Source organism: Pseudonaja textilis, chromosome 4 (assembly GCF_049901715.1).
Source record: "Pseudonaja textilis isolate UNSWEBS1 chromosome 4, rPseTex1.2, whole genome shotgun sequence".
Taxonomy (NCBI): Eukaryota; Metazoa; Chordata; class Lepidosauria; order Squamata; family Elapidae; genus Pseudonaja; species Pseudonaja textilis.
The window spans coordinates 93,288,195-93,302,430 of record NC_141993.1 but is presented as its reverse complement, the minus strand read 5'-3'; the positions used below and the strand labels follow the sequence as shown (position 1 = coordinate 93,302,430).

General features: G+C 50.7%; 1 protein-coding gene across 1 annotated transcript in view; it reads right to left on the bottom strand.

Moving 5' to 3' along the window:
• LOC113450940 (IgGFc-binding protein-like) overlaps positions 1-14,236 on the bottom strand; it is a 74,550-nt gene that overhangs the window by 46,926 nt on the left and 13,388 nt on the right. The window contains 24 exon segments of the mRNA XM_087933798.1: positions 212-247; positions 470-505; positions 728-763; positions 987-1,022; positions 1,928-2,105; positions 2,395-2,663; positions 2,975-3,261; positions 4,190-4,570; positions 4,669-4,868; positions 5,305-5,878; positions 6,266-6,510; positions 6,513-6,779; positions 6,782-6,904; positions 7,232-7,503; positions 7,590-7,873; positions 7,976-8,220; positions 8,485-8,544; positions 8,909-8,993; positions 9,097-9,356; positions 10,115-10,264; positions 11,632-11,900; positions 12,216-12,502; positions 13,443-13,823; positions 13,922-14,121. Of these exon segments, the coding sequence (XP_087789924.1) occupies positions 212-247; positions 470-505; positions 728-763; positions 987-1,022; positions 1,928-2,105; positions 2,395-2,663; positions 2,975-3,261; positions 4,190-4,570; positions 4,669-4,868; positions 5,305-5,878; positions 6,266-6,510; positions 6,513-6,779; positions 6,782-6,904; positions 7,232-7,503; positions 7,590-7,873; positions 7,976-8,220; positions 8,485-8,544; positions 8,909-8,993; positions 9,097-9,356; positions 10,115-10,264; positions 11,632-11,900; positions 12,216-12,502; positions 13,443-13,823; positions 13,922-14,121 (5,161 nt within the window).

The following is a 14,236-nucleotide window of genomic DNA, read 5'->3' as shown; positions in this document are numbered from 1 at the left end:
AGAAAACAACTCTGGTTACGATCAACCCTCCTATTATCATTCATCCCTTAGCGGATGGAGTGTGTGTGTTCTTAGCAAGGGAACACCAAGGGCTTGGGAACATCCTGTGGACCTCTAATCTCCACCTATTATGCTCATCATGGGGACAATGCTAGGTTTCGGAATGTCCTTCAAGCGTTGTCATTAAAATAAAGTTGAGGGGCAGAATTACCTGGTGTACTGGGCTCCGTGGGTGTAGGTGTTGGTCCTGGTGGACAAAGAAAACAACTCTGGTTACGATCAACCCTCCTATTATCATTCATCCCTTAGCGGATGGAGTGTGTGTGTTCTTAGCAAGGGAACACCAAGGGCTTGGGAACATCCTGTGGACCTCTAATCTCCACCTATTATGCTCATCATGGGGACAATGCTAGGTTTCCGAATGTCCTTCAAGCGTTGTCATTAAAATAAAGTTGAGGGGCAGAATTACCTGGTGTACTGGGCTCCGTGGGTGTAGGTGTTGGTCCTGGTGGACAAAGAAAACAACTCTGGTTACGATCAACCCTCCTATTATCATTCATCCCTTAGCGGATGGAGTGTGTGTGTTCTTAGCAAGGGAACACCAAGGGCTTGGGAACATCCTGTGGACCTCTAATCTCCACCTATTATGCTCATCATGGGGACAATGCTAGGTTTCCGGAATGTCCTTCAAGCGTTGTCATTAAAATAAAGTTGAGGGCAGAATTACCTGGTGTACTGGGCTTCGTGGGTGTAGGTGTTGGTCCTGGTGGACAAAGAAAACAACTCTGGTTACGATCAACCCTCCTATTATCATTCATCCCTTAGCGGATGGAGTGTGTGTGTTCTTAGCAAGGGAACACCAAGGGCTTGGGAACATCCTGTGGACCTCTAATCTCCACTTATTATGCTCATCATGGGGACAATGCTAGGTTTCCGGAATGTCCTTCAAGCGTTGTCATTAAAATAAAGTTGAGGGGCAGAATTACCTGGTGTACTGGGCTCCGTGGGTGTAGGTGTTGGTCCTGGTGGACAAAGAAAACAACCCTGGTTAGGATCGACCCCCCTATTGTCATTCACCACTTTAGCCGAGAGGGTACATAGGATGAGGAAACCTTAGACACTCCACAGCTTGGAATCCTGAACTGATTCTGAAGATCTGCCCATGGGCAGAGGGCACTGCAGGAACATCACGGGATGAAAGATCCAAGGGGACCATTGGAGAACGGACCTGCTCTGGTTTGGGGGAGTTTTATATCAGGTGGGAGAGTTCAGAGTCACAGTGGAATTTACAGAGCTGGTAGGTATCCAGGTTAAAATGATAATGGGCACGTGTGATTTCTTATTGGTTGTATTTTATGCACAAGGAGAAACGCTGGTGGCCTGTATAGGGAAAGGGAAGGTAAAGCCAAGCTTTGTATTGCTGTTCTGTCTGTGCAGTCAGGAGCGTAGAATCCTGTGATCATCCTGCACCATTCATTGCAAAGAGGTGGAAGGACAACTGCTGCTTCTAAGGAGGGGAAGAAACTCAATCCATCAAAATCTTTGACCCCTCCGTCTTACAATTCCACACAACATTCCTGGAGACCTTTGACAAAAGCTAGAAAAAGGAAGAAGCCAGAAAGGTGCCATTTCTAGCCTTGCTTTGTTTCAAACAGGACGCAAGAGAGAGGAACAGAGTCTCCCAAGTGCTCAGCGGTATGACAGGTGCTGTACGGCGGTGAGGAGGAGAAGCACCCTGTTTTCCCCCAAATACAACCTATGCTGGAAACAAGCCCAAGCCCTCTGTTTACGCCTGCTCCTAATACAGGTCCTACCCCCCAAATCAACTCTAGTTAAGCCTGGCCCACTGTCTGGTTGTATGAGGTGGGATGAGGCTCAGGTGTAAATATCGAGCTGGAGCTGCCCCACGCATCGCACACTCACTTACATTAGGACTGCCGCAGCCAGACCTCCCACGCCCCTGCTGTTGTGCCACTGCCTAACTTCTTCTGTAGCCACTTGCAGCCAGTCACAGCCGGGTGCCATGTGGCATATCGTGCGGGTGCTGTTGCTCGTGTACGCAATGGCACAACACCCCTTGCAGCCTCCTGCCACGAGCAGTGGCACTGGCATAAGAATCCGTGCAGTGTTTGGTCATGAGCAGGAAAAGTCAGGCAGCAGCATGACAGGTGTCAGGGCATGGGAGGCCTGGATGCAGTGGTCTTAAGGTAAGTGGATAAGACATCCCTGAAAGTAAGACCTGGTGTTTATTTTGAGGCTGAAAAGAAAATGAGATGGGGTCTTATTTGGGGGGAAACATGGTAGGCACACTGAGGTTTCACTGAGATCTGATTGTGTTTTTTTCACATTCAGGCAAGCTGGAAGACACCCAAGGGGCACAACCGCTCTACTCACCACAACCTGCGTCCTTTTCCCAGTCCCCAAGGTCGGCCCTGTTCAGTTCGCATGCCGCGGCATATGCCTCCAGACTTTTGCACCACTGCCCTTCGTCTCCCCCGGTAGCACACTGGTCATACACGCAGCTCTCAAAGTACAGCTGAGGAGGGAGGCTGCCATGGCAGCTGGCAAAAGGCCCGTTTGAGGACAGGATCACTCTGCACCGCTCTTCGAAAACGGCCTCTTCTACAGGATCGCAGTCGGATGGATCTGGTCCTAGGGGACAGCTAGAGACAAAAAAAGACAAGAGTAAAGCACCATGTGCTTCGGTGTGCAAGGAGAAAAGCCATTTTGGCTCAGCTAGTCTGCTTCTGCTAGGACAGGGTGAGGGTTTAACAATTTGAGGAGGAACAGCCTGTGTCCCCTCTAAAATGTTTGGATTTCCTTCCTTCCTCTCACGCAAAGCCAAATTCCTTGTCACTATATAGGATGCTGCACAGGGTGTTCAACCGGCTGACCAAGTCTGACTTCACAATCTATCTCCTAGAACCCGATATGGAAAACATAGTGAAAAACCTTGTTCTTCACAGTCACTTGCCTCCAGTCGTCATCTTCCACTCTCCAGCTGTTGCCAAATGTGTTGGCGTCGGTCACCAGCATCCCATCTGGCTGCTGGAAATCGTCCAGCTGGCTGCCCGAGTACGTGCCACACAGCCCACAGAGGTGTCCCTTGTACCTCTCGTCCACTTGGATGAACAACTGTTGGTCCCCATCAAACTTCACCCGGAAGCCAAGGGGACTGTCAACAACCACGTACGGAAGCTGTTCCTCCACCTGAATGTCTGACTGGAGCTTCAGAGGAAGGTCAACTTTGGCCCCGTTCAGCTGTAGGAAGGGAAAAGGTCAGCCATTGGATTCTTGGGCTGCATGGGCTACCACCTACCCCATGTCTAGTTTCACTACATTTGCAACATCCTCACGGCTTTAGTAACTTAAACATGAGTCAGCTCTGTACACCGGCAGCCAAAAACCCAATACGATCCTTGGTTATATAAACACAGGCATAAAATCAAAATCACACAAAGTTTTAGTAGAGATTTATAAATCCTTACTAAGGCCACACCAGGAATAATGCATCCAGTTTTGGTCTTGGCATTACAAAGAGATGTTGAGGCTTTGGGGAAAGTGCAAAGAAGAGCCACCTAGATGATTAAGGGCCTGGAGACAGAAACGTATGAAGACGGTTGCAGGAATTGGGTATGGTCAGTCTAGAGAAGGGAAGGACTACGGGTGACCTGACAGCAGTGCTCCAGCATTTGAGGGGCTGCCGCAAAGACGAAGGGGTCAAGCTATTTTCCAAAGCACCAGGAGGCAAGGCAAGAAGAAACAGATGGAAACTAATCAAGGAGAGAAGCAACGTAGAATTAAGGAAAAACTTCCTAACAGTGAGGACAGCTAACCAGAGGAACAACTTGCCACCAGAAGTTGTGGCTGCTCCATCGCTGGAGGTTTTTAAGAAGAAAGTGGACAGCCACCTGTCTGAAATGGTATAGGGTCTCCTGCTTGGGCAGGGGATTGGAGTAGAAGAGCTCCAAGGTCCCTTCCAGGCCTACTCTGATCCAACTCTGTGTGCCATAAAGGAGAGTCTTTGTCCTTGGCATATTTGTACCAGTTCCTATAAAACGGCCCCTGTATGACTGTAGCTCTTCTTAAACAGCTTTTTGGGGAGGACTGCTAAATGTGAAGGGGAACCCCAGAACTTCATCCCATTAGTCACTTGCCCTGGCACCGTTCTTCAGGGTGCGATACTCACGTAGACCTCTCTGTTCTTCCTCAGAGCCAGGTGGGCGTTTCTCAGTGAGATGGCCACTGAGTTGAGAGCCGTCCAGTGCGGGCTGGAGCGATGTTCGTTCCGAGTGGTCACGGAGAAGCGCTCGGAGGAGTTGCTGCAGATTTGCACTGCGGTGTAATTGCACCCACCCTGGAAATGATAGAGTCGCCCATCGAAGGTGACATAGTGAGGGTCTCCGTAGATGTGGCAGGTGGCCTTGTCTGGAATGTAGCATCCCAGGATGCCATTCTGTACTTTACAGACTTGGTCATTTTTGCAATGGTCTGTGGTGCAGTTCAAGGTGCCGTTATTTTCACAGTGACATTGGCCGACACAATCCGGCTGCCAGAACGTCTCTCCTTTCTGTTGGAGAAAAGCCAGAGAAAAAGATGAGGCCCCTGCCCTGTTGTGAAAGTTGCTGCAGATTCTGTCCTGGCCACAGACGTTGCTTGGGGACAAACCTGATAATATTGATCTCCAGATACACAGCCGCAATCCTCCCGCGGCACACATTGTGCTCCGCTTAGGACAAAGCCTTTGTTGCATTCGCAGCCCTCCACGCAAGGCTTGGTGCAGTTCCACGGAGCCAGTGGATTGGAACATGTGGCGGGACAGGAAGTGGTGCACACGTTGTAATGGCTGTGATCACCGCAAGGGATTTCTACAAAACAAAGCAGGAACCACCCAGAAAGTGAGGTACTACGCTTCCCAAGGCCATGCTCAATTGGAGCAGTTTTTCTGGTCCCCGTGCTGTGCAGCAGGAAGCTACCAGTGATGCTGGAAAGAAGAGGGATTATGGATCGATTCTATGTGCTCGGGGATTCTATGTGCTCAAGGAATCCCATCTGCAAACGGATCGTGACAGAGGGAGCCATGGAATCTGGGTCTTAAATGAGTTTCCGGTTGAGGCCATAACTAAGCTGATGGCCCACCCCAAGCACCACCCAAAAACAAGCAAGTCCTTCAGCCAAAGGGAGATTTTCGGTGACACCTGCCCTTTTGCATGACCTGGAATGCTACCGCAACCGACCAAGAGAGCATATTTCCCCAACTGGGTCAATTGTCTATCTTTTAGGGTACTCTAAGTGGATACTCACTGCAGGAAGTGGCATTCCTCCAGTCGGGAAGCTTGACGCCAGCTCTTTGGCAGGCATCAGCGTACGCCTCCAAAGCACCACACAAGGCCTCCGGGGACCCATTCAGTTCACACAGGTCAAAGAGGCAACTCTGGAAGAAGCTGTTGGGGTTGATTGCAGAATGGCAAACTGCCAACGGTCCCTGGCTACTGGTAAGCTGTCCGCAATAGGCCTCTGTCTCATAGAGATTTTCCAGCTCTGGGGGACAAGGGTGGTGGTGGGGTGGGCCCTTACAATCAGGGGGGTCGTACTCTGCATTGGGCACCTGCCAGCTGTTTCCCAGCTGAGTGGAATTCTTGGCTTGCTCTCCGTTGGGCATCATGCTGTCATCCTGCCGGCGGTTGTTGAAGTTCCCACACATGCCGCAGGTCTGGTTGAAGAAGGTGGTGGGGACCCTGATCTCCACCGAGTGATCTGTGTCGTAAGAGACCATCAGCCCGAAGTCCGTCTCTAGGCTCACGTAGCGTCCATTGAGGTCCACTCTCAGGGCGTTGTTCAGCTTGCGCACAGAAAGCCTTGTAAGCACTTTGTCCACCTAGAAGGAGTCGGACACAAATTGTAACTGTATTTCCCAAGAAAGGAACCATCTGAAGATGATCAGGATGGGAAGAGTTAGGTTCCCCAGGACTAAGTCCCCGTACGGAAATACTGACTCTGAGGAGATTTCCAGGAGAGGGAAAAGAAGCATCATAAAAAAAAATCAATCAATCGATAAGAAATCATGCCCTGGCCCCAATCAAAGGAGAGGCTGTTACTATTCGGCTCCCAGTTATCCCTGATCAAACTGATATTCCACCAGAAATTAGGAAACAGGAGTTCCCCACACGTGCCAATCAAAGACCATCAGCAGAGAATCGGGAAGGACTATGGCTTCGTTCTACTTCAAAGCACAAGTAGGAAATGAGAAACTGCTTTGGGTTACCAGCACTCGATCCTTGTGTCCTTTGAGGATCTCAATCCGGTGCCCGTAAACCTCCACCAGGACTCGCTGGACATAAGAGACGGAGGGATTCCCACGGTGTTCGTTCTTGGCCTCGATGTTAAAGTAGGGCAGCCCCGTCTCATTGGCGCAGACCTTGGCCAGGGTGTAGGTGCAGGTGCCCATGAAGTGGTGCGTCTGTTTGTCAAAGGTGTTGTAATGAGGGTCGTTGTGGACCCGGCAGACCCCGACGTAAGTGGGTAGCAGCTGGGGACACCATTTTGGACTCCGCAGTAATAATGGTTAGGGCAGGAACCAGGAAAGCAGCTGACTTGGCCACCTCGACTGGGGCAGGTGCATATGGTGGAGCAGGTGTCGTCGGTCCAAAAGCTGGAGCCCACTGGGTAGTGCTTCCCTTGGTGCCAGCACCCACACTGATGGCTGGGCACACAGTTGCCATTGTAGAGGAAGAACCCAGAGTCACAGACACAGGCTTCCCTGCACTTCAGATTGCATGTGGCGGTGCGCTGGGGTTCTTGCAGGTGGGTGGGCAAGCGTTGGCACAAGGCTCATAGTGGCTGTTGGGTGGGCATTGAGGAGCTGTAGGAGGCAAGAAGATCTCCGTGAACTCAGTGCCGAAAACTGGGTCAGGAAAAGCACATCGCATTCGTCAACTGAATTGGAGGAGAGTCCCTCATGTTGGTGGTTTCTTCCTGGATTACATTCCCTGCTCTCAGGATCCCTCCAGGGATTTAGCATATTTGCCTTCTAGGCTAAACTGGAGTTACATTCAGTGTGCCTCCAAGAGAGAACGTGGTGATATATGTGCCTGTCTCGACGGGAGCCATCTTCTTCAAAGAGACAGAGAAACCACCCTCCCTCTTCCAGGGCATCCCCAGACTTCCCCAGTGACCCCTGGGGTTCCTCATACACAATCCCCACCAGAGGCATTGCTGCCACAAAACTTACGGCAGAAGGTGGCATTCCGCCAGGGTTCGATGGCAACTCCCAGGGACTGGCAGGCGTCTGCGTAGGACTGCAAGCTCCTGCAGAGGGAGCCTGGGTCTAAGTGCAGGGCGCACTGATCATAAAGGCAGCTTTCAAAATGCCCCGCTGGATCCAAGACGTTATGGCAATGTCTGAATGGTCCATTGATATCTGTCAGGCGTCCACAGAAATCGCTGCTCTTGGCTGTGTCTTTCTCATCCTCTGTGCAGGCAGGAGGCTGGCCGGAGGAACAACTGGAGACAAAAGCAACACCCTGGTTCAATACCCTACAATCTCCCTCCTGGACCAAGGCTGCCATTCAGGGATGAAAGCTACAAACCTGGTGAGGTTGGCCACCTGCCAGCTGTTGCCCAAGCTTGTGGAGTCAGGCTCTGGTTCCCCATCGGGGTTGAGGAAATCGTCAGAAGGATACCCGTTGTAGTTTCCGCACATGCCGCAGACCTCACCCTTGTACGTGCTGAGGAGGGACACTTCCACCTGGTGGTCTCCGTCGAACTTGACACTCAACCCAAAATCTGTAGTGACCACTGTGTAGAAGCCGCTGGGCAAGATCTCCACCCCTGCTATTGGGGTGGAGGGGACGATGGCTGGCTCCCCATCGACCTAGAAAGAGATTCAGGCATCACTGTAGGGGACTGAGGAACAACGGTGCTCCTTCGTACCCCACAGGCGTCCTTCAGCCGCAGCAGCAACCGCTCCACGTACCGTCACTCTTCCTCCCTTTCCCAGGGTGACCCGGATACCAAAGACATCAACGTGCACACTCTCAACGTAGGAGACGTGTGTGTAGCCCCCTCGGTGCTCGTTGCTTGCTTCCACATTGAAGTAGGGGAGCAGAGAGTTGTTTCGGTCACACAGTTGGGAGAGGGTATAGGTGCAGTTGCCCATGAAGTGGTGCGTCAGCTTGTCAAAAGTGTAATAATGAGGGTCACCTGACACCAGGCAGGACTCTGGAAAGGAGAAAGGGAGGTCAGACACGGGCCGGTGTGAGCTCATTCGAAATGGGAGGATACACTTTTGAGAGGAATAATAGAGTTTTGGGGCCCTCTTTCATTTTTAGTAGCTTGGAACGGTCCAAGCATCTCAAAGTTTTCCTTGTACTTGACCACAATTGATTTCCTGCACTTCTCCTCTTCGTAGCCCCCAGGACTGCAAGTCAAACCCCAAACCCATCAGAAGTGGGAAGTTTAAGCTTCAGCCGGAAGGATGCTCACCTTGTGTGGTACCAGGAGGTGTCTGTGTGGTTGTAGGTCCAGGAGTGGATGTTGTCCATGCTGAAAAGGGAAATGACATTTGTGTTTTTCTCTAAGATTGGGAAATGTGATCATTCAACCCCCCCCTAGTCGCCCGGACCAATCTTGAATCCACATGAGCTGGTGATCCAGATAGTCCTTCGCGGAGGAGGCAAGGAGAAGAAGGAAGTATCTCTATCACACGACTCAACCTCTGAAACCCTCCTTACGCCAACCGAGGAAAGACTTAAATCCTTGGAATGCGTTCCTAGGGATTTGGGTGCCTCCTTATTCACACTGGGGAAAACCCTGAATCGTGGAACATGCCCAGAAGTGCTTCTACGATGTTATCCTTCTTCCATGCCAGGTCCCACCTCTGAGAAAGGAATAAACGGTGAAATCTTACATGGGCAATAGCCCTCCTGTACAGAGATGTCATCCACGGCCACGTCGCTGCGGAAGTCCTCTCCCCGCATTCCTTCCAGCAGTATCTAGGAAGAGAAGAAGATCCCCAGTGGGTTTCCACGAAGGGACAGAATGCCAGGATATCGGCCTGATGTTTAGTTGTAAAGCTGCTGCCACCCTCGGCCTTACCGTCACTCTGCCTTTGTGAACTATGCTGAATTCTGCTGCCTTCCAACGGTTGCCCTTGTTACCCCTCTCTGACCAGACCAGAACAGGTGGTGCATCATCCAAGATGACATAAAAGCGCAGTGCCATCCAGCGGGCTACGCCATACATATGATACCAGAAGCGGAAGCACACGGGTCCCTGAAGGGGACACGTGGGGCTGACCAAACGTGCCACATCCCCAGGCCCGGCATCGTTTCCCTCCAGGTAAATGTAGTAACCTCCTAGAGAAAGAGACAGAGGTCAAAGCAACAGGGTTCCTCAGAGATGTGAGGAGACCGTGCAGTGCTGCCTGGGGTTCCTCTGAGAGAAGGACCCAGAGTAGCTCTCCTGGTCTGACATCTTGAACCTCCAAGGACACAACCTATCCTTGCGTAAACCCTGGCAAGTGCTGCAACCTCTCTCCAGCCAGAATCTTGTCCTTGGCCTGTGGGTCCTACATCTCTATCTCACGCGGAGGACTCCTTCATGGAAGGTGGCCCAGATGGGAGTGCAGCGGCAGCAGGGAAATAGCAACTGCTAACTATTCAGTTCTGCCTATTTCAATCCCTTTATGGGAGGCAGGAAGAAAACACCTTCAAGCTGAGGCTCAACAACCCTCCTCTGCCAGGCCTTTAGCACACCGTGATCAGAACTCTCCAGTGATGAGTGTCCGAAAATGCCATTTGATTAATTTGGGATGTTTTAAAGAGAAAGAGTTGTCTTTTTTGACTAGGGTCCCATTTGGGGGTTTTTGGCCCTTGTTTTCTTCTTGTGCATCACATACGGTCATATGGACTGAGTTGGGTGCTACCGAAGGGTTCGGATGAAGAAAATAAGGGGTCCTCTCTTGGAGATTCAGTAGTTGGGATTCCTACACTGAGTAGGTATTGAATTCCATCAGGCAAAGGGCTCTTCCCAGCTGTAAGGTGCTATCAAAGAAGGAGAGGAACAAGGATGTCTTCCTCTGGGAACTTAGGAAGGACCAGCGTCCCAGCCTCACCTCCAGTGGTGTGGTCATACAAGGGTCCTGTGTTTGGAGAGGGCGTTGAGCCTTTGCCTCGACTCCAGTCAAAGTTGTCAGTGGACGATTGGTTCCAGGAACAGAAATCCTTCTCAAAAGTGCAGGAGAAACCGCAAGAGGATGAGGAATCTAGGAACACAACAGAAAGGAGATCAAGGGGTGTCGTTGGAAGGAAGGTCTGGAAATCCTGAAAGGGCTGCGAATCAATGCCAGAGGAGGGGGAGGGGCACTGGAGGCAGCTGGCGATACGGAGAGTTCTACGGACTGGGGGTGACAGAAATTCCAGCTGGCAAAATGAGGTGGCTGGTTTGGGCAGCTCTGTGCAATGTTCTGCACTCGTTGGCCGGAACTCCCGGGATCTCCACCAGCAACATTTCAACAAAGACAAAGTACTTCTGTGCATGTGGGACAAAGGTGATCAGGAGCGGAGCTCCCTGGACTCTCACACCGCAGCAGAGGACATCACTCCCCCTGCGCTTCTCTCTCCCTAGTCAACATGAATCGGTGACGAGGTCTCAGGAGGAACGTCCCTGTTCACTCAGGAGCATGGGATCCTGTATCTGTGATCAGCCAGCACAATTCGTTGCACAGTGAAAGGACAACTGCTGCTCCTTAGAAGGGGAAGAAACTCAGTCTGCTAACATAGCTCACACTGCCCAAGGAGCTGCTGATCCAGTTCTACAGAGGAATTATTGAGCCTGTCATCTGCACCTCTAAAACCTGTCTGGTTTGGTTCTGCAACCCAACAGGACAGACAGAGACTTCAGAGGATAATTAGGACTGCAGAAAAAGCAATTACTACCCACCTGCCTTCCATGGAGGACCTGTGGACCCTGAGTCAAAAAGAGGGCTGTGAAATATGTACAGACCCCTCACATCCCGGACATAAACTGTTCAAACTCGTTCCCTCAAAACGACGCTATAGAGCCCGGCACACCAGAACAACTAGACACAAGGGGAGTTTTTTCCCAAAAGCCATCACTTTGCTAAATAAACAATTCCCTCAACACTGTTCAACTATTTACAAAGTGTACACTACTATTACTGTTAATCTTCTCACCACTCCGTATCACCCATCCCCTTCCACTTGACTGTTTCCTAGTATGATTTGATTTTTGATTGTACCCCATGACTATCATTAGGTGTTGTATGTTATGATGGATTCTTAATGTATGTACCTTTTCTTTATGTATACTGAGAGTATTTACACCAACACAAATTCTTCGTGTGTCCAATCACACTTGGCCAATAAACTAATCTGTTTTTCTGTCTATCTATCTATCTATCTATCTATCTATCTATCTATCTATCTCTATCTTTCTATCTATCTATCTATCTCTGATCCCTCCTTTGATCCACCAGTTCCACAGGAGATGCTACAAGCTGGTGAGAAGGGGAAATAGGCACAGGTGCTCCCACTGAAATCTGATCTCTTGTCCTGTTGGCACCTTCAGGCAAGCTGGAAGACACCCAAGGGGCACAACCGCTCTACTCACCACAACCTGTATCCTTTTCCCAGTCCCCAAGGCCGGCCCCGTTCAGTTCGCATGCCGCGGCATACGCCTCCAGACTTTTGCACCACTGCCCTTCGTCTCCCCCGGTAGCACACTGGTCATACACGCAGCTCTCAAAGTACAGCTGAGGAGGGAGGCTGCCATGGCAGCTGGTAAAAGGCCCGTTTGAGGACAGGATCACTCTGCACCGCTCTTCGAAAACGGCCTCTTCTACAGGATCGCAGTCGGGTGGATCTGGTCCTAGGGAACAGCTAGAGACAAAAAAGGGAAGAGTAAAGCACCATGTGCTTCGGTGTGCAAGGAGAAAAGCCATTTTGGCTCAGCTAGTCTGCTTCTGCTAGGACGGGGTGAGGGTTGAACAATTTGAGGAGGAACAGCCTGTGTCCCCTCTAACACTAAATGTTTGGATTTCCTTCCTTCCTCTCACGCACAGCCCAATTTCTTGTCACTATATAGGATGCTGCACAGGGTGTTCAACCGGCTGACCAAGTCTGACTTCACAATCTATCTCCTAGAACCCGATATGGAAAACATGGTGAAAAACCTTGTTCTTCACAGTCACTTGCCTCCAGTCGTCATCTTCCACTCTCCAGCTGTTGCCAAATGTGTTGGCGTCGGTCACCAGCATCCCATCTGGCTGTTGGAAATCGTCCAGCTGGCTGCCCGAGTATGTGCCACACAGCCCACAGAGGTGTCCCTTGTACCTCTCGTCCACTTGGATGAACAGCTGTTGGTCCCCATCAAACTTCACCCGGAAGCCAAGGGGACTGTCAACAACCACGTACGGAAGCTGTTCCTCCACCTGAATGTCTGACTGGAGCTTCAGAGGAAGGTCAACTTTGGCCCCGTTCAGCTGTAGGAAGGGAAAAGGTCAGCCATTGGATTCTTGGGCTGCATGGGCTACCACCTACCCCATGTCTAGTTTCACTACATTTGAAACATCCTCACGGATTTAGTAACTTAAATGATCACTTAAACATGAGTCAGCTGTGTACGGCGGCAGCCAAAAACCCAATACGATCCTTGGTTGTATAAACACAGGCATAGAATCAAAATCACACAAAGTTTTAGTAGAGATTTATAAATCCTTACTAAGGCCACACCAGGAATAATGCATCCAGTTTTAGTCTTGGCATTACTAAGAGATGTTGAGGCTTTGGGGAAAGTGCAAAGAAGAGCCACCTAGATGATTAAGGGCCTGGAGACAGAAACGTATGAAGACGGTTGCAGGAATTGGGTATGGTCAGTCTAGAGAAGGGAAGGACTACGGGTGACCTGACAGCAGTGCTCCAGCATTTGAGGGGCTTCCGCAAAGACGAAGGGGTCAAGCTATTTTCCAAAGCACCAGGAGGCAAGGCAAGAAGAAACAGATGGAAACTAATCAAGGAGAGAAGCAACCTAGAATTAAGGAAAAACTTCCTAACAGTGAGGACAGCTAACCAGAGGAACAACTTGCCACCAGAAGTTGTGGCTGCTCCATCGCTGTAGGTTTTTAAGAAGAAAGTGGACAGCCACCTGTCTGAAATGGTATAGGGTCTCCTGCTTGGGCAGGGGATTGGAGTAGAAGAGCTCCAAGGTCCCTTCCAGGCCTACTCTGATCCAACTCTGTGTGCCATAAAGGAGAGTCTTTGTCCTTGGCATATTTGTACCAGTTCCTATAAAACGGCCCCTGTATGACTGTAGCTCTTCTTAAACAGCTTTTTGGGGAGGACTGCTAAATGTGAAGGGGAACCCCAGAACTTCATCCCATTAGTCACTTGCCCTGACACTGTTCTTCAGGGTGCGATACTCACGTAGACCTCTCTGTTCTTCCTCAGAGCCAGGTGGGCGTTTCTCAGTGAGATGGCCACTGAGTTGAGAGCCGTCCAGTGCGGGCTGGAGCGATGTTCGTTCTGAGTGGTCACGGAGAAGCGCTCGGAGGAGTTGCTGCAGATTTGCACTGCGGTGTAATTGCACCCACCCTGGAAATGATAGAGTCGCCCATCGAAGGTGACATAGTGAGGGTCTCCGTAGATGTGGCAGGTGGCCTTGTCTGGAATGTAGCATCCCAGGATGCCATTCTGTACTTTACAGACTTGGTCGTTCTTGCAACTGTCTGGGTTGCAGGACAAGTTGCCGTTATTTGCACAGTGACATTGGCCGACACAATCTGGCTGCCAGAACGTCTCTCCTTTCTGTTGGAGAAAAGCCAGAGAAAAAGATGAGGCCCCTGCCCTGTTGTGAAAGTTGCTGCAGATTCTGTCCTGGCCACAGACGTTGCTTGGGGACAAACCTCATAATATTGATCTCCAGATACACAGCCGCAATCCTCCCGCGGCACACATTGTGCTCCGCTTAGGACAAAGCCTTTGTCGCATTCGCAGCCCTCCACGCAAGGCTTGGTGCAGTTCCACGGAGCCAGTGGATTGGAACATGTGGCGGGACAGGAAGTGGCGCACACGTTGTAATGGCTGTGATCACCGCAAGGGATTTCTACAAAACAAAGCAGGAACCACCCAGAAAGTGAGGTACTACGCTTCCCAAGGCCATGCTCAATTGGAGCAGTTTTTCTGGTCCCCGTGCTGTGCAGCAGGAAGCTACCAGTGAT